This window comes from Aythya ferina (genome assembly GCF_964211825.1).
Source record: "Aythya ferina genome assembly, chromosome: 1".
Classification (NCBI taxonomy): Eukaryota; Metazoa; Chordata; class Aves; order Anseriformes; family Anatidae; genus Aythya; species Aythya ferina.
The window spans coordinates 19,046,999-19,070,227 of record NC_140296.1 but is presented as its reverse complement, the minus strand read 5'-3'; the positions used below and the strand labels follow the sequence as shown (position 1 = coordinate 19,070,227).

Here is a 23,229-nt window from a genome sequence, read left to right as displayed (position 1 = left end):
AATATTTATATTAATTACACAAACTTAGAATATTACAGTGGGCCCAGTTCTGTTGCCTATTATAACACAGATGTGGCAACTTCAATTTAGCTGCCAACATTAGCAACTCAAGTTTCCTTCTTCCGTTACATGAAACCTATAAGCCACTGTTTATATATCAAAATGAATGCATCACACCATATGTGGCATGCCAAAACAAACCAGAAGAAAACAAGTGTTAATTGACTGTCATCCATACTGGTTTTAGTTACTTCACATGAAATACACAACAGTCCTAATGATGTGTAAAGTGACAAAGTATATAGAGCTAGTTGTAGTTAATGGATTTAGTCAACTCCATTCAACCCCAAAACTATTGCCTACTAAAGATCATGATATTTTCCTAACAATATAAAACTTTCAGAAGAAAGAAAGCAATTTCAACCAAAGAAAGCATTTCAAAAATTTGACTGTATAGTTTGTGTTATCTGATATGTGAGACTTCAGCTATGACAATTTCAATCTTTTGTATTTATGTGTGACTTTCTGCAAAAAGGGAATGGTCCGAAGTATTTACTGATATGACACTGTATCTGAGATACCCTACTCCTAAGCATAAACTTGCTTCTTTGAGTAAAAGCCATGCATTTCTTACAATGGAATCTTTTTAAGTGAATGTGAGAGTTATATAGTTGAAAATCACTTTCTGAAAAGCCATTTCCCATCGTATCTGATATGTTTACCTTTGCTATTACTGCTAAATGGCACTTTTGACTGTAAAGACTATAGTGGAAGAAATCTATTTTTCATTTATAATGAAAAGTTCATATGACTCTGCACTCTATTCACTTACTGGTAACCATGCTGCAGGTCTCTTAAACCATTTCAGCAATTAGGAGCCTTAGGATGAAAACCAATAGCAAAACTCCTTTTGTCCTTGCAGAGTGGAAGTGCTCTCTTTTTATCATCAGCTAAATGAAATTTCTAAATAATTTTGTAACTTTTTAATCCCACCAATAATGTTTACTTAGATTCAACAATCATAAAACAGATTGCCCAAATTATTCTTTATAACATGATTCCATTGTACCTAAATTACTTGCTTACAGAAGTTAGAAAACAGCTTGCCTGACTGAAGCAGGGCGTGCCAGAGACATTAAGGAGCTGCATAACTAACTTACAGGCTTTTATTTTAAAATTAATTTTCAAAGTTCTTATTTGAAATTAAGAAAGCATATTAAAAATCCAATACACAAACCCTTTCAATAATAAAATAGTCTAGATATACTGTGGGAATCTCCAGCCTACATTTATTTTATTTTTTTGTTCAGGCTATTTTAAAATAGTATTAATTATAATGAGCACATTAAACCCATTAGAGTTACAGCAGAAATCTATTTCATTTTTTTTGGAAACTTAATAAAACCTTCAGCCTGAAACTAAATATTTAAAGAAGCTTCCATTCCTGTTCTTCAGCCAAAGGTGTGTTGACCAGGTGGTGAGTTAGTAAGTATGCGAACAAAAGACAGACTGGATGAATGTAACTGGCAGCTGCAGTTATATTAGAAAAAAAAGACTCCGTGCAATTACCATTCTGTAGTCCCACTCTACTATCAAGTAGTTCCACTGCAGGTTATAGGTCTTCTACCACACCATCTAGGCAAAAAGTGCACCTTCCCCATTTACTCCAAACTTCCAATGCTCTTCCCTCTCCCTGCACTGAAGTACTCCCCAGGAACATCATCAACAAACTCTGTATTTCCTTTTATCTCTGAGGAGCAATTTTTATACCCTATATTGGATACTAACTGGAGACTGTGAATAAAATACCGTCAAAACAGTGAATTCTTGAGATCGTATTACTCTCTACCTACCTGCACATCTCTCACTCTCCAAAAATAATCAAAAAAGCAAAAGCCAAAATTTTCCAAACTCTCATAGTGTGTTTTGTTTTGTTTTTTTATATATATAAGAAAAGCTATCTGTTAGACATGTAGTATAATAAAAGGATAGCTTTCTTGCTATATCTACAGGGAAGGAAAAGAGGACAGGGTGGACAGGAGCAGCTCAGGAATCCCGAAAAGCTTAAATACAGAGAAAGGAAGGTGGGCTTAAGTTAAGCATGTAGCCCTGTGTGCATCCTTCCAAGCTATGGGAAGGTGAAGGCCCTTAGATGACAGAGGTATTCAGCCTCCACTATAATTTTGCTGTATACCATCTCTATATTTCTTGCCACTTGTGCATGCTACATTCCTTCTCATTTATTCAACATTCCTATCATTGACTGTACTGAACAGCGCATGTTAGAAGGAAATTGAGCAAATCCTTTCAGATTTCTTGTTGTTCAGATAAAGTTGTTTTCCAGCTGCTATCATTTCAAAATGAGCCTTTTTTCGTGTGATGAAAACCTGGTATTAAAAATTGTATTGAAACCTATTAAAAATTTCATTAAGAGCAAAAAATGCACTTGACTGAAAACAATATAAGGCACATGCACTTAGACAATAACAAAAACTTACACCTGGTAAGTTGCAATATTAATTTATACACCTTTATTGGCAATTTATATGCATATAAAAGGAAAGCTATGGCTAATAGCCTGCTGTGCATATTAACAAGAGATTAGGGATAATTTCTACTACGAGAGTGATTCAACATGAAATTCATTGGCAAAGATTTGTCTATACTACTTACTGGATGGTGAGCTATGGAAAGGGACCTTACCTACATAAAGACATACACATAATTTCTACTTACATGGCCAAAAGTTACTTCACAAAAATCTAGCAAAGCAATGAATAGGACGCGTGTAACAATATCTATGATACACGCTAAAATCACAATTATTTTGTTACCTTCATCATCTGAACTTCTGCCAGTTAAATTTTGAGCAATGACCTATGATTTTACTTGAAAGCACTGATACTGTGTCTTTTCTATGACCTTCCTCACTTGCTATTGTATACTGTAGCTTAAACCTTTATAGTATCTTTTCAGTAATAGTGATTCATACTAGTTCTTTATGATCTCTAGGCAGAAAATCTTTTATGAGAGATGTAGAACTTTCCAAACTCCCAAGCAGACGCTTAATTTAATTCCAGTTTGTTTTTCAACAGCAGGATAGGAAGGCTGGCCGAAGTTCAAGGTGACATTATAATATTTTAGGTAATTCTGTGATGCACAGGTAGAACTGAGAAAAGCCTAACATCAACAGTAATGAAACATATGAAATGCATCTGCAAATATTTTGGTATTAAAGTCAACCAAACAGCGAAAGATTCAGATCATACTAATGAAAATAACCTCCTGGCTGATTAGCAAACTGCTCTTTAGGCTCCAATTCGCTATACTGACTACATTTCCATTAACTATAATGTGAGATTGGACACCCAGTGAAGGTAGCAAAATGTAGGTGTCTTAATTTTGAAATGAACTCCATTCACTGTAACTTCTATGGCAGAAATTTCATTTACATGAAACTCATCTCTTGGCAATGTGTTTTTATAAAGTTATTCTACTGAGCAGATTCAATATAATTATTGGGCTTGCACAGATCATTCTTATCCTTGCTGAAAAATATGCAGTGGTTATGCAAGATGTCTTTGACAATACAATATTAAAAAAAATATATTAAAAAAATAATAATGTTAAAAGTTGCTATACCTGGTTAAAATCCTGTTGCCTCAAATAAGTAGTGGCTTTATTTATTTCCAGGTCATTGGCTAGCTCTACATAGTGGGAAGCTTTCACTACTTCAACACACCTGCAAGAGAAAGAAATCTGAAAAACAAAATGCATCTGTGCAAATGCCACTTTGATATATACTTTTGCTGCCAATTCACTTTCCAAATGTCCTTAGCTATTCCTTCTTTACAAAGGCAAACAGCACTTTGATTAAAAATATTTATGAACACATTTTGTTCCCATAATCAACCTCAATAACTCTGTTCTCATTATATTTAGGCCACTGACTGAAAAAAAAATATGTTATTTTCCATAACCAAGTGAACTTTGCAATACTGATGTCAAATATTGACCCAAACAGATGCTGGATAAATTACTCAGTGCTTGGTTTTGGATTCCATTCTTTGAAATGGAATCTTGGTTCCGTTCTGTTTTTAGATTTTTTTTTTTAATGTCAGAATTATTACAGCAAAATAGCACAGAGCTCAGGACGCATATTTGACCTGCACTAACACACGTTCTGTGAAAATACTCACATATTTTGTGTATGTTATCTTTAATTAATATATCTGTTAGTATTTTCACAGAAATACTGAGGCAAATAGGGACAATATGCAAAATAAAAACATAGAAATAACTCCTAAAGTAACACTCAGCCTTTTTATAAAGCCTTACTTATACTCACTTCACACTATTGTTTTTGGGGAAACTCCTTCTTTGGACAGGTTCTCTCAGCTCATTTTTCAGACCTGATCTCCTGTTGCATATATTACCAAACCCATAAGGCAGCTTTGTGAACAGATGGTAGACTGTGTTCCTGAGCTACGTAATAATAAAGTCATCATCATAAACTTTTTTCTGCTCATCCCCCAGTTCCTTTTGGCTTAGGGTCTTCTGCAAAGTGAGGGGAAAACAGAATGAAGGCCCCAGAACAGTTTTCAACTGTTCCTGTTACTTCTAACCATAAAATACAAAGAGAGCTATCCATCTGTTCCTTATGATGACAGAATAGTCCCAAGATTATGTCACACTTCAAGAACTCTCAGTGAGAAGTTATGACATAGAAAGAATATTTGTCCCCACTTTAATTTTCTTTACAAAAATAATCTGATTAAAATCACATTTAATATTCAGAATACTCATGGCAAACTGTAGTACTCAAAATGCTCATTAAACTAACATTTACAACTTCTTATTGGGCTTGAATACTTCAGCCTAGGAGAATAAAGAATAAATCTGTCCTGATATATGCAAAACAATCCCACACGTCTCACCATTTAGTTGTTTAATTAACAGATATGAAAGAGAATGTTTTACTTCATTAAAAGTATTTTGTGGATAATGCCAAGGAAACTGAGTATCTGACAAACTGTGAAATAAAGGAAACTTACTTGGTTTTCATGAAGAAAAAACAAGATATGGAACAAACAGATCAGATTTACTCAGCATCTGCTAAGAATTTATAAAGCAACAAAATTATTTTCACAAGACATATTGTTCTGATAAGTCAGAATGGGAAAAGCAGGGAAATGATTGGATTATACCGATTATTAAATCATCAAACACCACCTTGTGGGCTGTGGCAGACTAAACATGTCCTCAACATGAGAGATTATTTCATACTCCTATAAATTGCTTCATTAATAAATTACAATCACAGGACCTTCAAATTTTGGAAATATACCTAATTGGCAAAAAAAAAAAAAAAAAAAAAAAAAAAGTAAAGGCAGGAAAGTTCCTTTTTCGTATCAAACTTCCCTACCCTATTTTTTCAAACATTAAGAAAATCTAACATTGAACATATCTGTTAGTAATGCTGTGGTTGCAGATTCATTTGTGTACATTACCTTCCAATCAGGTTATAAAAATACTTAAAATATCAAAATAGGTCCTTATAATAGAAAATTTTAAAAGTTAACAATATAGCTCAACAAGTTATACTAATAATTTTTATGCTGTCATTATAGAAAGTGTCTTTTTAAAAGAGTATTCTGTAAACCATAAATCGAAAAATAAACTGGATATAAAATCCAGAACACTAAGCTGTATCACCAGCCCATCACTGTATGTGCTTGTATATATGTTAAAGAAACAGTAGATTAAGTTTACATTTCGAATCACAGAATGCTTTATGTTGGAAGAGACCTTATAGATCATCCAATTCCAACCCCTCTGCCACAGGCAGGGACCCCTTTATTTATAAACATTAAGTTTACAAATTAAACACAACTAAACGTTTCTAGTAAGATTTAGATTTCAGTGTTTTGTATAATGACTTTGTGGAATAGTGAGAACTTCTTCAGCACCCCAAGCCTTCATTATGCTATCTGCTACCTTACCGTAAGGAATTGTGATTGTCTTCTGTACAGCGTTTGAAGGTCAAGACTTATTTTAATAAGTTCTTGAATTGTCAAATTATTTTTCAAATGTAATTAAATTTAATTTTCAAATGTAATTGAATTTTACAAAACTCTCTTTGTGCTAATACACAACAGTGTGAAAGATATAATTAACAGTTGAGTTTCAGTAATGCAATGAAATTCTTTTTTTTTTTTTTTTTCCTCCAGTGGATTATGGAGGCAAACTGAAAACAGCCTGCACCCTGTGCTTGAGATGTGCAACAAATTGTATTTTCCAGACTCTTTAAGTCTGTGAACCCGGTCTAATAACCAGCACCAGAGACTGACACACATGTTAGACAAAATGAAGGCCTGCTTCACTCTTACCAGTCATAGCCAACAGCAAAAGATGTTTCAATAACTGGTGCAATCAGTTTAGCAGCTGTCATGATGTATTCCTCTGCCATGGATTTCCTAAGGAAAAAGAAAAAACACACAAAAAAATAACACAGACATGTCACTATTTCAAAACCATGCAAAAAATAACCAAACCATGTTCTTGCCTTTTCCTGCACTCAAGGGACAATCTAAGAACTCCATCTAACCAGTCCCCTGCTAATGCCACTGCCCTTTATCTTCACAATGGTCTGTTTTTCTTGTCTTCCTTTCACTGCACACTGTAGTTGTATTTTTAAAGCAAAACAACATAAAAGCTGCAAATTTAAGCCATGTAAACCATAACACTTGAGATAGATGTTTTATTTATAAACCCCTATTTTATATACATATTTTTTTTTACTGTAGGCCACTAAACTCAGTGATCCAATTGGTTCTTCCAAACAAGTTATTTCTTAAAGATTATGAGGACACTTTTATATCAATAGCTGTGGACACACAACAAGATTGTTAATACTTTCAGGAACTAAAATCCATGGCATTAGAGGCAAGAAAGAACAGACTTCACTATTACCTTTCTCGTTCTATTTGTCTTAAACTGTCATTTTTAATGGCTTCAATCAGTAGATTGGTATGTGGATCATCCTGAATGGGGACAAAACAACTGTAAGCAATTATGCATGTATGTATATATGCATTTTACTCATTTTATAGGCAATTTGACCGTAAACATAAACAGATTACATAGCCTACAATGTCAGTTATTTACTTTTCACATTTCGAAAACCTGACTTCAATTTAAAGTAGTTTTAAATCTAAGTACAAAATCTGAAGTTTGACATTACAACTACTTTCATCTTGTTTCAGAGTTCAGCCATGTGATCATGAGGAAGTCCAGATTCCAACAAATTCTAAGCTAAATTAAACATCTATAAACTTCACTAAAGTCTTCCTTCTATAAAATACGCTACCATATTACAAGTTTTATTAACATTCATTTGAGATTACTTGCATTAATTCACTCATTCCTTTGCTCCTTTTATTTTAGCTTATAAATCATTTACTATAATGTTAGGTAACTAAAGGAGGCAAAGCAATGAATGAGCTAAGTAAGTCAGCCAGATGAATTTCAACAAAATCTTTAAGGAGACAACTGTGTGGTATGGATATTATGTAAACCCTATCTTCTGAAAAAAAAAAAAAAAGAAAAAAAAAAGATTTATTCTCAATGTATTTTACATTTCTGAGCAGTACTATCACACTTAATTCATTCTACTAAAAACGTTATTTTAGATATGTAAATACTCATCAATTTACATATTCACTATCATCAAAGCATTCAATATCTCTTCCCCTTTCTCCTGAATTACCATATGAAAACATAGCTTATTTTGTTCAAACTTACATTTGTTGAAATGTATTTGTCATCATAATCCACTTCCAAGGGAACTGCAATCAGTTTTTGGAATGATTTTTTCATTTGTTCACTGTCCCCAATAGCAAAATAACATAGGATCAAGTTGAAGCCTGCCTTCAGATTTGGGGACATGCTCATTATATGTTCAAAGGAAGAAATGGCATCGATGTATTGGCCAGTTTTAATAAATGCAACTCCAATATTTTGCATTATATTAATCCTAAATAAAGAAATCAGAATTAGATTACATTTTAAACTATGACATTGCACTTAAAACTTGCGTTTCAGAACCCTAGTAGCATAAACTCACCTCATCTCTTTGTGGACACTAGGAATCTGGTCTAGAGCCATACGGTAGAATTTGATAGCTTTGGAATAGTTCCGTTGTTTTAAATATATATTTCCCATATTGACCTTCAGTCTACCTATCATAAGAAGTGAATGAGTTACAGTCATTTAAAGCATAGTTAGAGCATTTTTTAAAATTGTTTCAAAGGGAGAGCAGAACAACTTTCTAATAAATTTGTCTTCATTATAGGGTACCAGTATTCCTTTAAAGAAACCCTGCAAGGAACAGCCTCCTGGTAACTTTCACCCAGGAGTTAAAGTAATAGTGAAGCCTAAAAAAGAGCTATCAACCTAAGATGTATATCTGATTTTGATTGTGAATAGAGGAATGAGGTAGTATTTTTTATAGTGCTCTCCAAGAAGGCAGCTGTAAATAAGTATCTCTGAGAAAAAGAGAGTGGAGTCTGTAGGAGTCTCAAAGATGCGCAAAACACTGAAGGAAGATTTTAGAAGGGCAAGTTGAGTCAAAAGAGAAAAAAAATAGAGCAGACAACGTAGCGTGTTCCATGAGAAAATCATGTATTTGACTTTATGCTTAGCTTAGAAAAGATTTCATGAGCACAACCACACTAAATTAGAGCAGGTCAGACAGTGTGTATCTGCCATTCACCCTGGCAGATATGAGAACTGAGATCTCTGTGAGTCAACACCAGGCAGATGAAGTCCTGATTTAGAATGCTTGGCTACCAATTTTAATTCATTTTGGAATGTAACCTACCTCCATTGCTGAACATCTTATTCTTCACTATAACTTGGTAAGTATTCAGTGCTTCAGCATACATTTCATTAGCAGCATACTGACTAGCCAGATTGAAAAGAACCTATCAAAAAATGGAATTATAGGTACAAGAAAATAAAGTTATTCTCTCAACAGTAATAAATCTGAGTTCAAAGCAGACAGTTTCAGATTAATTTTACCTACAAAGTATTGATTTCACTCCCATCTTTGATGATTCTTTGTTCTTGTACATTGACAGAGTTCCAAATCTCTTCATAATTCTTTTATATTTATATATATATTTATATAATATATTAATATATATTATATATTATATTAATATATTATATATTAATATATTTATATTCTTTTATATGCTTCTAATTATTTTATATTTTTTTACTTAATTACCAACAAAAATCGAGTTACATAAAGACAATGTTATAATTCAAGGTTATTAGAAGCATTTGTTTAAGACAATACTCAGAAACTCTGTAATCTATGACTAACAGTGTGTGCAAAACCGTCCTACTATCAGTGGTCCCTCAGTTTACAGAGAGAGAATTTTCTGAATTGTTGTTTCAAAACAGAAGTTCTGTTGGGGTCTGGTAAGATACTTAAACATTTTTCTCCCCAGCTTTACTCTGAACTTCACTGTAAAATTAATGACTGAGTCTGCCTAACTTGATGTATTCATTGTTTATCATTTTCTCTACAGCATACCTGGAGTATAACCTTAAATTTCTCCTGAATATTTTTATTTATGTTGTAACCTTTAAAAAATAATAATAATTTGAAAACCAGAAAGTAAATCTAGATACCTGCTTTAAAAGTCAGGATATTAATATATCCTTTTTCATATAATATATTCCCTGACTCTTTATGGTTCAAGATAAAGGCAGTGTCTGTCTGATCTCTCCTGTTTTCTTCATTATATTTTGTAGACTTTTTATTTTTGAAGTATGGGGTTTACATTTGTTATATTTTGATATTTTAATATGCATGTTTTTTATGTGAGTAGGTAGCTGTAATTAATGTTCATGGGTGCAATTCTTCAATTAATGTTGACTATGTGATTCCCGTGGTACTCAAGAGGGAATAGACTCGCAAGGGAATAGATTTGATAACGTACATGGATCTTTGCAATCCAACATTAAGTTTTTAACTTTACGAAATCATTCATTTTATAAACTTTTTTTTTTTTCGTTTTAAATTTATACTGTATCTGATCTGAACACGCAGGAAAGTGGTGCAGTCCCCGTCCCCTCACCCCTGGAGGTAATTAAGAGATGTGTGGACGTGGTAATAAGGGACATGGTTTAGCGATGGGACTTGGTAGGTCAGGTTTATGACTTGATGACCTTGAAGGTCTTTTCAACCCTAAATGATTCTATGATCAGAATAAACTCACTTAGCAAACACTGAAACGTCATTAGTAGGTTAGCTGCCAACATGCTTCAGTCATTGAAGATTTCTAAGCACTTACTGAGTAAGTGAGATCTAAGTTGATGTTGTCTGGAGTAGAAATTTGTTCACGTTGTCTCACCAATACTCTCTCCTTTCTTCCAGCTTCTTTTGCTTTTTCCAGAGCCTTAAATAAATGACCAAAATTTAGTGATGCCTTGAATCTTACTAATCTAAGACCACAAAAATACATTCAAAACAAGAATGAAAATAATATACTTGTGTACGCTTTCTTCAGATGCACAGACCACACAAAGTACTTGAAAAGCGACTGGTGTGTTAGCATGGACACAGGCTCTGCAGAAGCGACAGGCAGAACAGGCAAGGGAGGGTCTTGGTGCTGCATGTAGTGGAGGGGTTGGACAGCATGGAGCTCGCAGCTGGCAGTGACACAGCTGAGAGCCTCTGGGTAAGGATTAAGGGACAAGCAAATAAAGAAGATGTCATGGGAGTCTACTACAGACCACCCAGCCAGGATGATGACACTGACAAATTAGTCTTGAAGTAACTAAGAGATAGCTTCTAGATCAGCCGCCTTGTGCTTTTGTGTGACTTCAACTTGCCAGATGTTAACTGGGAATATCACACAGCTGATACATCAGGTCCAGGAGATTCCTAAAATACCTTCATGGTACAGGAGCTAAGGGAGCTAACTAGGATCCTAGATTTGTTGCTTGTAATCAGAGGGTCTTGTGAGTGAAGAGCTGACTGACGGCCATCTCGGCCATGGTGACCATGAACTAGCTGAGTTTAAAATCTTTAGTGATAGGAGGAAAACTGTCACCAAAACTTCAACCCTGGATATAGGGAGAACAGGCTTCAGGCTGCTTGGGGAACTAGTGAGTAAGGTCTCCCAGTACCCCAGTAGTTTAGGAGCTAGAGTCATCCAAACCAAAGGATATGGAAAAAAAATATAAGCCTTGTCTTAAGAAGTAACAGTTGGAAGTTATTTTGATACACAGGAACCCAACCAGGGTTGATGTGCTTTATTGCCACTGTCCTGTGAAGGGTAATAGTGTTTGCAGTTCGGGGTGTGCTTAGCTTGGAAGGTCCCCTTGTCTGAAAAACTGAAAAGAAGATGCTTGCTGCTCACCTTGCTGCTAATTCCTTATGGCCCAACAAAAGCAATATAGTAAGAATCTTCCATATGCTATAGCACTAAACAATCCCTGACAGCAAAGGCTACCATGGAGTAGGCTTACATGCAATTGCCCCTGGTGCTAAGGATCAGTCCTGGATGAAAATGACATTATCCAAAAGGCCTGAGTAATACCAAGAAAATAGAAGGCCACTCATAAAAGATCTGTACACACCTGGGGATCAATTGTTGCAAAGATGCCATTTACATGCCTGATTTGGAGGAAAGTTCTGCCATTTCCATAGACTCCATACGTTGAACTGGACTTATCTGTGCCAGTTATGATTAATAGATTAGACCTAGTTGAAGAGGCCAGTGGAGATACGGGGGAGGGAGTCTTTATAACACTGAAATTCTAATAAATAAATACACAGCAATAGAAGTCCTATCTTTACTGGGGGGCAACACAAGCCATCACTGTATCGGAAGAGTCATAAAATTAGAATTAAGATAATCTTAATAATTTGAAGCATTTGAACCCCAAATGAATTTGAAACATCTAGTTATGCAAATTGTGCTTCAAATAATACCAAAAGAGAAATGAAATCCAGAAAAAAATACCAATTTCAAGTCTCCACAGCTGTTGGCAATGCAACTTTCTTCAACCAGTTCATTCACTTTTTTTTCTAACTGCCTAATCTTCTCTTCTGAACTAAACAAAACAAAACAAAACAATAAAAGGATTGATTACCACCAGTAATGTAATGGCAAATGCTAAGTTTTTATGCAGGATACTCTCAATAAAACAACACAGTGATATAACAGGTCACAACTAACTAGTTTTTCCATGAAAGAAAATATAATGTGAAACTATGCCCAGAGAGAATTCTCCAAAAGGTATCATATTCATACACACAAAGACCTCAGAGAACATAAATCCTCTTATGAGAACAAGACAGACATGCAAATTTGTTGAGGTGAAACGACAGAACAAGCAGATGAACTAGTGAAATTTCCAAATAATTTCCACAACCTTCAGTTCAGTCTTAAGATTATTTGTGTGGCAACAGCTACATCCAGGCTCCTAGGCTCCAGTCAGAGCCAGAAATCTCTGAAACCAGACTGTCCCTAAAGTTAGTGCAATTAGTCCGTGGAGTCAGCTAATCATGTATATAAATGTTTGTGGCACCACACAAAGTTAAGAGTTTGGCCCCTCAACGATTTTTAATTGCCTGGATGTTTCTAAGCTCTACTATCAGTTGTTTTTTGTTGCTGTTAATACTTTGAAATTATTTAGAACAAACCTGTCTGGATTTTTCATTTCCAAAGGTGGAGCAGGACCTCTTGCTTGGCCAAGAGGATCAAATAAAGAACCTGCAAAATTAACACAGTACTGAAATTTGTAAAATAACATCTTCATCTGGCAGATAGCAATTTCTACAAACCGTACCTCTCATAGCTGCCTTAGTGTAACCTGCAGCATGCACTGCTGTCATGGGTCGAAAAACCCCATCCTTAAAAACAAAGAAATATTAAATGAGCATTCCTAAAAAAGCAGATCGTGGACAGTATGTGAATCAGTTACATATTACAAAACCTTTAAATACAACAAACAATTGTTACCACCTCATAAATTGAGTATTTTAAAACTGTTTTTATTGACCTGTGTATTTCTCAAATACTGTACATTATAACTGTCCACAAAGAAGAGGAACAAACACTACATGGAAACTATAACTGATACAAATGTGCACTGGAAATCGTACATGTATTCACAATATTGAATTTCAAACATTTTTATTTTTAGAAAAATGTTAAGAATTGTTGGTCTTGAGATCTGTAATGTGCTCTAGCTTACTGTCACACCGTTTCAGAAATCAGTTTTTTTTCTTTTTGTTACTAATTTTATATGATTTTTAGACTTTGCTGGTAATCAGAATGTTTGATTTGATTTATGCTTATTTGGCTTATGCATCAAATTTTTGGCTTGACCTTGAACCTGCTCCACCTTCATCACATTGCCTTATTTTCTGGACTTTTGTTTGGATGTGGCCACCATTTCTATGTGGAACCTACTTGGCTTGCTCAGGTACTGTGGGGCTGTTTGGATTGGTGAGGCCCCTGCACTGCTGTCCATGTGATTTCTTCCTGGGCTCCTGGTTTGGCTTGGCTTGCCCTCCCTTAGGGAGCAGCCCCATTCCTAATGCTCTCTGATAATTCCTCTTTCCCACCTGGGCTGATACAAAGGGGATGCACATTGATATATATTTAATGCTAAGTCAATGGTGGTGTGGAAAGTCATTGATGTGTTGAAGTAAATTCTTTCTAGAGCACAAATACATGAGAAAAACGTAAAAAAATGATTCTTTTTTTCTTCCTATTTTAAAAGAAAGTTATTAATTGCATGTCAGGAAGCATTAAAAACACTTACAGTGATATTTCCTCCAATCATGTGCTCAGGTAACATACTCAACAAAAACATTTGCTGATAGCAGTAGTATTTTAAAAAAGTACAAATTTAAAATAATTTTTTGTATTCTTATTTCAATTAACTCTTAAATATTTGTATCAAACCCAAACATGTAGCAGATATAACTGCTGTGACACAATATAAAATATAAATACTAAAAACTTTTACCTGTATAGCTCCTGTCATTGGTCTTCCCATAGATGAAGTTAAAGTTGCCTTTGACTACAAAAACAAGGAACTTGTTTGAAACTAGCATTCACAAGGCATTAGAAGCCTTTAAAGGCTATACATAATCTTTCCACAATTTAGTTTTAAGAGGTTTTTAAGCTCAGAAGATCTTAGCAAATGTCCCATTTACATTATTCATGTGTAATATACTTGTGCCTGGCAGACTTGAAGATGTGGAGCACTTCAGTTAGCACAAATTTATAATAATGTTTTTATGTATTGGGATATTTCTGCCAGACATTTAAAAGATGTAATTTCCATGGAAATTTCTAAGGCAGCAATATTTTCCATCATTAAACTGCAGAAATTAATTTCAATTATTAAAAATTATGCATTTAAAAATCCATTACAAGTAATTTACACAAAACTGTGCAGTAAGGTTCTGAGTACGGCTGGTACAAGATTACAAACTGTAATTTGTCTATTTTATTATGTTTTGGATAGCCTCCAAAAATCGTTATCACTGCAGAGTTTTTCTGCACTTAACTACGAATTTTGGGGAGAGATTTTAACATACTTTCATGCAGATTTATTTTACAGTAAACACAGATATGCTTTGAAAGTGCCAGTGGCTATCTTTTTCATTAGCTGACATGCCACATATTGTCCTTCAGTATTGCTGTTACAAGTGTAAAGGAGTAAATGTATGAAACTCTAAATAGTAAATACTTAGTATATACTTTAGTAAATACTAAAGGCTGCTACACATGCAATACAAGTAGACAAAAATAGAAGGTCTTCAGGCCATAAGAAAATATTCTTGATTTCTACCCCTAAGTTTTACTGTTTTACCTACTATTCATCACATATCATGATTGGTTTTTTTATCCTGCTTAAGGCTGCATTTACATTAATAAGGATTGTGGAGCAGGAGAAGCAGATTTGTAGAGTGAAACAGGTAGTACTATGGACTGGACAGTGCTTTGGGAGTTTCCACCTCCAGGGTGGTCCTGTGGACTGATCCATTACTGGTTGGAGCACACTTGATCTACTTTTAGAGTGCATCACTTGATTTAGCTTAATTCAAAAGAGCATAGTTTGCACACTCCAAGATCAGTCTGCACTTAGAAAATTAATGAGTAAATGCATATGACTGGAGAGGAAAATTTAGACAAAAAGATCTTACGTTTTGCAAGGAATTAAATGATAAACTTAATTTTTGGCATTTTTTTGGTAAATATCTCACTTTCATTATATATACAAAAGAAGAAAAACCTACCCCAAATGCAGTACCTAAAGGTCTCGAAGCTGATGTACTGGGAATTTTGGCTGTCACCTAGAAGGGAGAAAGAAAGCAATGAACAACTGTGTGTTAATTAGTATTTTTACACAGTGAACTTGTACAAATTATGCTACAATTGTTACCCAATTTGTAGAAACAAATTATTCTGGCAAATAAGTAATGACAATTGGACAGTTTCAGCTCTTCTTTAGTCATAAAATATATACCTCAAAAGTGCAGGTACCAAACCTGTATTTAGTTTTGAAAACTGATAGGGGTTATGTCACAGCTAAATGAAAGTAAGAATTGATGTAATTGACATGAATGTGGAGGAAAAAAAAAAATCAGAACGACACACGGTTTTCTAGATTACACTTTCTAGTATGTATCTCAACCTTAGGATAATGCCAGGGCCGGTAGTTGTTTGCATAGAATATTAAAGTCCTTTCATAGTATTTAGTTTTGTTCTTTTATAACCCTTTATGTCATTTCATCAAACATCAATACATGTTTCCAACCAAAATTCCTTGTTTGTTGTCTTCCAGCTTAACTCCAGAACTTAACGGAATTAATACTCTGCTAATTTTTTTAGTTTTCTATAGATATTTAAACCATGTCTTCATATTAGTAGTAGACAAAAAAGATAAGAGACAAACTTTGCTTAGGTATCGGAGCTAAAATTAGAGCTAGGGCTCTAGAGAACTTCTGCACTATTAGTGTAGAAGCACCTGGAGTACTGCATTTGCCTTTGGGGCCCCAACACAAGACATGGACCTGTTAAATCAGGTCTGGAGGAGGGCCATGAGAAGGGCAAGGGCTGGAGCACCACTCCTGTGAGGACAGGCTGAGGGAGTTGGGGTTGTTCAGCCTGGAGAAGAGAAGGCTCCAGGAAGACCTTACAGAGGCCTTACAGTACCTAAAGGGGGCTACAGGAAAGCTGGGGAGGGACTCTTTGCCGGGGGTGCAGTGATAGGACAAGGGGAATGGCTTTAAACTAGAAGAGGGGAAGTTTATGTTAGATATAAAGAAGAAATTCTTCCCTCAGAGGGTGGTGAGGCCCTGGCACAGGCTGCCCAGAGAAGCTGTGAATGCCCCATCCCTGGAGGTGCTCAAGGCCAGGCTGGATGGGGCTTTGGGCAACCTGGGCTGGTGGGAGGTGTCCCTGCCCATGGCAGGGGGTTAGAATTGGATGATCTTTAAGTTCCCTTCCAACCCACGCCATTCTGTGATTCTATGATATATTTTAATATGTACTTACAGGGGGTCTTCTCCCATGACTTGTTCTTGCTGCCTGTTGAAAACCTATATCATTTTCTAAATCCTAGAAAGAATAGTAGAATTTATTTAAACCTCGACATTCAAAGCAACAATCCCAGAACATTTTGACTACTGAAAGCAGACAGGTAAAAAATGATTCTTCTTCCAAAAACACTTGATAACTGAATGATAAGTTTTACTGGCAATAAGTAATGATTTTAGTTGGTCTATCTTTTTTGGTATTTTAGATTAAGAAATTTTGATTATTTCCTGAAAAATGTAACCCTGAGGATGCAGAACTTAAGTAATGAAATATAACTTTTTTTTTTTTCTGTCCAAAAACTTATTCTTAGTTGTTTTTCTGAATTTTAACTGACATGAATATTTGTCATGCCCATGCATTAAGATATCTCATGTCGTCGAGATTACGCTAAAACTCCCATGGACTTCACTGTAGGGATTTCATGCAGAATGCCAGGGAAGTCTGGCAACACTAGTCCTGTTTTAGGCAGGGTTGTGGGGTTTGGACCAAAATACACCCCAGTTCCCTCGTATTGCTTCAATTCCACTACACCATCAGTTTCCAGAAAGTGATCTGCAGGGTTACTTTGTCATCCCAGATGCTTTACTGGTTGCACAGAGAGCTGCAGAGTGAGAAACTCTACTCATTTCTCATCTCCCTCAGCTGCAGCACAGTAAGAGACCAACAACTGGTAAGCTACCTCTTTTATCAGGAAACTTGCTGCTGCACACCACACTGAATGTGAATATAGACTTCAGATAATTAGAATTCAATAAATAATATTTAATTCATAACATAAATATAATTATTAATTTATTAGAATTTAATAAATTCTAATTTTCTGAAGTCTATATTCATTACAGTGTATTAGACCTGCTACAACAGTATTTTGTTGGAGAAGGTAACTATCAGAAATATTATTCCAAAAGATCCTGGTGAAACTTCATATTTCTTGCTAAAGACAGCATATTTCACTTCAAAGCAGTAGTTTCCTTGCACATTACTGTACCCAAGTTTGTACTTAAAAATGAATCCTATGTAAAGGGAAGATGGGAAAGAGCAAGCATTTTTACCTCTGTGTCAAAAGTGGGATTATAATCATTGTAGCCAGAATAAAGATCATCTTCATCTTCCTCAGGAGCCAGGTGCACGTTTTGCATCATTTTTTCTGTGAAATATTAAACATGCCAAACATTGCATATAAGACACATATACATCTTAAATATAACGGTGACTCCACCGCCTCCCTGGGCAACCCGTCCCAATGCCTGACTGCTCGTTCTGAGAAGAAATGTCTCCTCATTTCTAACCTAATCCTCCCCTGGCACAACTTGAGGCCATTCCCTCTGGTCCTATTATCTGAGAGCAGAGGCTGACCCCCAGCTCCTCACAGCTTCCTTTCAGGCAGTTGCAGAGAGCAATGAGGTCTCCCCTGAGCCTCCTCTTCCTCAGACCAAACCCCCACAGCTCCCTCAGCCGCTCCTCACAGGCCTTGTGCTCCAGGCCCTGCCTCGATGCCCTTCTTGTAGCGAGGGGCCCAAAACTGAACACAGTACTCGAGGTGCGGCCTCACCAGAGCCGAGTACAGGGGGACGATCACCTCCCTGCTCCTGCTGCCCGCACTATTCCCGACACAGGCCAGGATTACCCACCTCCTGCTGCGGGCAGCCCGGCCCCAATCCCGATCCCGGTCCCGGTCCCTAGGCCCCAGGCCCTGCCCGCGTTGCCCTGGTGACGGTGCAGCCTCGCCCCGTTGCTAGGGGCCCAGAGCAGGGCGCATGCGCACAGCCGCCGCTGAAGCCTTTGCCCGCTCATGGGCGTCTCTGCCCTGTGAGGGCAGGTGCCCGCCGCAAATGGCGGCCCGGGAGGAGTGCGGGGCTGGAGGGGGTCAGGAGGGTGTGTGCTGCGTCCTGAGGGCTAAAAACCAACACTTTCTGTGAATTGCACAGCAATAAAATTCTGTCCTTCAAGGTGCATAACTGGTCATCTTTTAGATTGGAAATTACTGCTTTGAACTCATTTGGACATACTTTTAAAGCGGATTAGTGTCGATCCCTGAGCTATAGTTAAACGTGAAATTTCACTTTTTTTGCTACTTTTTGGACTTATTCTTACCTGCAACTGCTTACATATACACTTAATTTCCCGAATTAGGTTGTGCATCGTTCCGAAATGGGAATACGTGCTAAGGAATAAAAAGATGTCTCATACAACGGACATACAAGCAAGTTTTGTTTTCCCCTGTGCTTTCCTCAGCCTCCAGAAGAGGCACACAAAATTATTGTGAGGGATGGCAGGCTCAACAGACTGCCTGCTTTGAGTCCATGGGATAATGATAACATAAATGGAAGTAAGATTTGTTACCTGCTGGACACATTTCTTTGCTGTGTCTAGAAATAAAAATCTGATGAGTGATGGCTAATTTGCTCACAACAAATCATTGCACTCTATTAATCAAAATGATCCAGGGTTCAATGGGAAACAGAATAGACAAGCGACCTCTGAACCTGCCTACAGTATTTTGAGAGAGAAAACGTTCTCTGAGGCCAGTTGTAAGCTACTCCTGCTGCCTGATACTGAAAGCTATAGATGACACATTAGAAAGCTATAAAGCCACTACACAGCATGTGGTCAGCCAGGATACCCTTTTTATGGTCAAGGTTTATGAGCATTACACAATGTCTGTGCTTTCTGCTGCTCACCTTCTTTCAGCCTCAAAGTCCTTTCAAAAGAGATAAGGCACAGAGGATACAAGTGAAAGGTCTTTCTATTCCAGCTCCCAACAAGGGAAACAAAGATAACATAAAGAAGCATTAACACATTATCGCTTCGTGTATTAACTCGTTCACGTTCCATGCATGAACTACTTTCACACAGAAACTTTAGACTTGAGACCTTTGGACATTAGAGTCTTTATACTTGGCATTTCTGAAATACAAGTATTTTCCAGAGTAACAGACTCCAGGTGGAAAAAAAAATCAGCTGAATTACTCACTACAAATTATGAACTTTGGGATAAAAAATACATATATACTTATATCCCCCCTTTTCTGCCCGTGACTCCTCATGTAAAATTAAGCCTATGTGTTTTTTTGTTTGTTTGTTTGTTTTTAATTATTTCTATTTTCTGACTGTTCCCAGACACACTTGGACTGAGTAGCAGGTACATGCTGTAGCAGAAGCCCTAGCTCTGCTGCCCAACTTGTCCATCTCAGGGACCTGTGCATACCAGTGCTCAATGCATTGTGGTGTTTTTAGCCCAATTCTTTAGGGCACTGGAGAAAAGGAACTCCATGCTAAGGGAGTCAGGGCACTTGTAAATAAAAGTGTCAGGACACAACTGGGATCTGTGTTCACGTCAAACTTCCTTTCCCTCCTAAACCAGCTGCTGGAAGATGTTCCTGGCCTCTATTCCCAGACCATACACAGAATTGTATTGGAGAACACTACTTAACTAACACTGTAATGGACTATGTTAACAGCTGAGACAGTTGATTCCAGCACCTGGTCTAGTGCTGTGCATTGCCCACCTCAACAGTGTGCTCTGGGGCCAAGAGCTCATGAGCACTCCCTGGCCCAGCCTCTTAGCTCCCTTGGTCCATGCACTTCTTAAGATCTCACAACGTGAGGGTTTTAACAGGCTTCATTTATGCTTCTAAAAGCTGTAACTTTTTTTATTTTTAGTGAAGTATAAGTAAACCTTAATGCATAAAGATTTAACACAAAACCTCCGTCTCAAGATCCTCTGTGATAACACTGGGCCTTACTCATGGGAGGTGATTATCAGACATGTTCTTACAAGTTTGCACATTGTCTTACAAGTTTGCACATTGGGGTGAAAACCCAAGTGGTACAACTGTCTTTACTGTGTTAGGTTAAGTCCTGAGAATGACCTGGATTGTGCAGCTGTCCCCCAAAAATACAGCAAACATCCCAAGCAACGCTGTATGCTGTGAACTGCTGATCATTTTAAGCTATCAGCACTGTCACTAAATGAAGTTATCCAACTCTTTTTTCACCTTCTGATTTTCATTCCTGTCCCGGATCTGTACTCTGACTTGCATTGTGTTAGCTATGTGTGCAATTAAAGCAAACTGCAGATCTAATTTTGTTGTTGTTTAGTTGACTTCCAAAACATCATGTTCCTGGTCTCATTCATACAGTGAAAACTTTATGGCAGGTTAAGGAGACTACAAAGACATCCTCTTAAACAATTAATTTTGTTGCAGTTCAATAAATACATGGTGGATCTGTCTTTTTGCAGCACTGACGACTTTTGCAGCAAGTAACGACTCAGACAAACTGTTCCAGCAGCAACTAACTTGGGTTCAGGGGTTACTGGCCTCCATCTGCATGTTGTAATCATTGTTGGCATGTGCCATACCCTTGCTCTGTCAGTTTAACTGTTTGTCTGATCTGCCCTTAAGCTGTGTTTTTCTTTTTGAGAACATTCTGAATTGAAAAAGTATTTATCCCATTAAAATCTTCGGAAAGTGAGTAACATTCTAGCATTGAGTTCTGGTCTGACCAAATGTTCAGAAGTTTTCTACTACCATATGGAGACACTTCAACTTAACTGCCACATACAGTAAAGCTGCCAGTAACCACTCCTCTCAGAACTCCATGGATCTTGTCAGTATACCTGTAAAAATTATTGAAGGGAAAGAACATATGGAATGAGTTTAAAATTAAAGCATTTCTAATGTTTAACCTTTTCTTTTTCCTTTAGTTGACAATTTCAGAGTTGAGTAGTAACTGAACTTAATGGTAACTAAATTTATTGTGCTCAGAATTAAAAATAAAAATTAAAGCCTCAGATCAAGCTCTTCCTATGCTTGGAAATTCAAACTTCACTATTTTGGAGAGTGAATTATGTTACAGCCTTGATACTCCGGGCTCATTTATCTCATCAACATAAATAGTTGTGTTGCATATTACTTTCCTCTTTTATCAAGCATATGAACTGTACAGGTGTTAGAGTCTTTATACATTAGCTCATTATCCCTGATCTGTTAAGAAAACCTCTGTAGCACTTTTTAACATGAAGTTCTTCCAGTAAAGGTTTCCAAACATAAAAAAATAAGTCTTTTCTCTCTTGTAGGAGACTTAAACTTTATATTTGTGATCACTAAATTGCTGCATATACATATATATAAATTATATTAGGAGAAAGTTAAAAAAATTAAGATTATAGAACTACTCTTGTTGCAACAATAAGTACAAGGATCAGAATACTTTCAGGGTTAGGTTCTCAATGGAGAATTAATTAGGTAAAAATATTTTAACAGGTTATATTGAAAATTTTCAATAGAACTATTCAACTGTAGTTCCAAAGGGGGGATAATATTCATTATAATTTTGCCCTAAGCATCAATTTCATATTTAGTCTATTTATTAAAGCAAGTAAATTTATGTTCAATTTCAAAACAAACAAGTCAATTATAAGCCACGTTAAGTAATTCATATGTTGTAGTTTGGGCTTAAAAGACATTTACAAAAGACATTTATCTTGCTGATGGGTATTTCTACTATTAAAAGATACAACTCTACCTAGCTTTGCTAAACTATGCCTTTGCATATTTATTTATTTATTTTTACAATGAACCTTCCAATTCCTGCAGTTTGTTCAAGAATCAAGTTCTAGCACTACTGGCAATATTCACATCAGACCATTTGCACTGTGAATGATCACCTAAGTTAACTGCATGAACTACTAGCAATAATTAAAGTTATAGTTTTAATTGTAGTATAATTTTGAAGTAATCACTAATTATAATTACACTGTGCAAGCCATTAGTTAGACCTCTACATAATAGGAATAAAGTTACTAAATCATTATTTGAGATTATTATGTTTCCTGAACCATTAGTATCATAGCAGCAACATATCATGGCTAACTACAAAAGAAATGTTCACCCGAACAATCCAAGCATACAAGTAACATATTAAACCAATCTAATACTTAATGAGGGTGAACTATGCCTCAGTTTTCATCCTACACCAAAAGTCCAGGCTAGGATACCCTCTATTTTTTGAGTCATGTGATTCCCTTATTTTCTGCATGGGGACTCACACTTCCATCTCCCACACATTCCAACCCCTACTGGTCCCAGCAAGCATTGGAGGCTCCCATGTTGTTTATTCCAAGACTCTCTTATAGTGCCCTGCTCCTCCCCTGCAGTAATCCCACCTCCTCTCTGCAGCCAATAGTGGTTTTCACCTCCTCCCAGGGGGCTGCAGAGGAGCATGCTCAACAGAGACTAGAAACATGGAGGAGTCAACTTTGCAGCTCAAGATGACAAGTCAGGTCTGCTCCTACTGCTGTTGGACTTGGAAAAAGAGTACAGAGGCTGGTGAGTGCATATTGGCTCCATATAGGCCTCTTCTGCTGCTAATTTAAGCTCTACTTCTCAGTCCCTAATGGAGTCCAGAGCTTTCCACCATATTGTTGGTAAAAGGTTTTGATGAAGCCATCAAAAAGGTTTTGATCTTCAGCCTCTGGGCTGAAGATATTTTCTGGCCTTCTTATGTGAACTCAGGAGAGGGAGGAGAATCACTACTCCTTATTCTTGGAGACTCCAAGTACTGGGCCTAAAAGTTCTTATTT

The 23,229-nt window shown here is 36.4% G+C and overlaps 1 protein-coding gene across 2 annotated transcripts in view; it reads right to left on the bottom strand.

Annotated features, from left to right (window-relative positions):
- IFT88 (intraflagellar transport 88) overlaps positions 1–18,384 on the bottom strand; it is a 45,538-nt gene extending 27,154 nt beyond the window's left edge. For both annotated transcript variants that reach the window (XM_084503589.1, XM_084503590.1), the window contains exons 1-15: positions 18,275–18,384; positions 17,696–17,790; positions 16,602–16,664; positions 15,341–15,397; positions 14,062–14,115; positions 12,874–12,937; positions 12,728–12,797; positions 12,045–12,135; positions 10,368–10,472; positions 8,882–8,984; positions 8,126–8,240; positions 7,804–8,035; positions 6,973–7,043; positions 6,390–6,476; positions 3,643–3,742 (exon numbers count right to left, since the gene is read on the bottom strand). In XM_084503589.1, the coding sequence (XP_084359715.1) occupies positions 3,643–3,742; positions 6,390–6,476; positions 6,973–7,043; positions 7,804–8,035; positions 8,126–8,240; positions 8,882–8,984; positions 10,368–10,472; positions 12,045–12,135; positions 12,728–12,797; positions 12,874–12,937; positions 14,062–14,115; positions 15,341–15,397; positions 16,602–16,664; positions 17,696–17,785 (1,302 nt within the window). In that variant the 5' untranslated portion in view covers positions 17,786–17,790; positions 18,275–18,384. The remainder of the gene's footprint in view (positions 1–3,642; positions 3,743–6,389; positions 6,477–6,972; positions 7,044–7,803; positions 8,036–8,125; positions 8,241–8,881; positions 8,985–10,367; positions 10,473–12,044; positions 12,136–12,727; positions 12,798–12,873; positions 12,938–14,061; positions 14,116–15,340; positions 15,398–16,601; positions 16,665–17,695; positions 17,791–18,274) is intronic.
- Between the last annotated feature and the right edge of the window lie 4,845 nt (positions 18,385–23,229).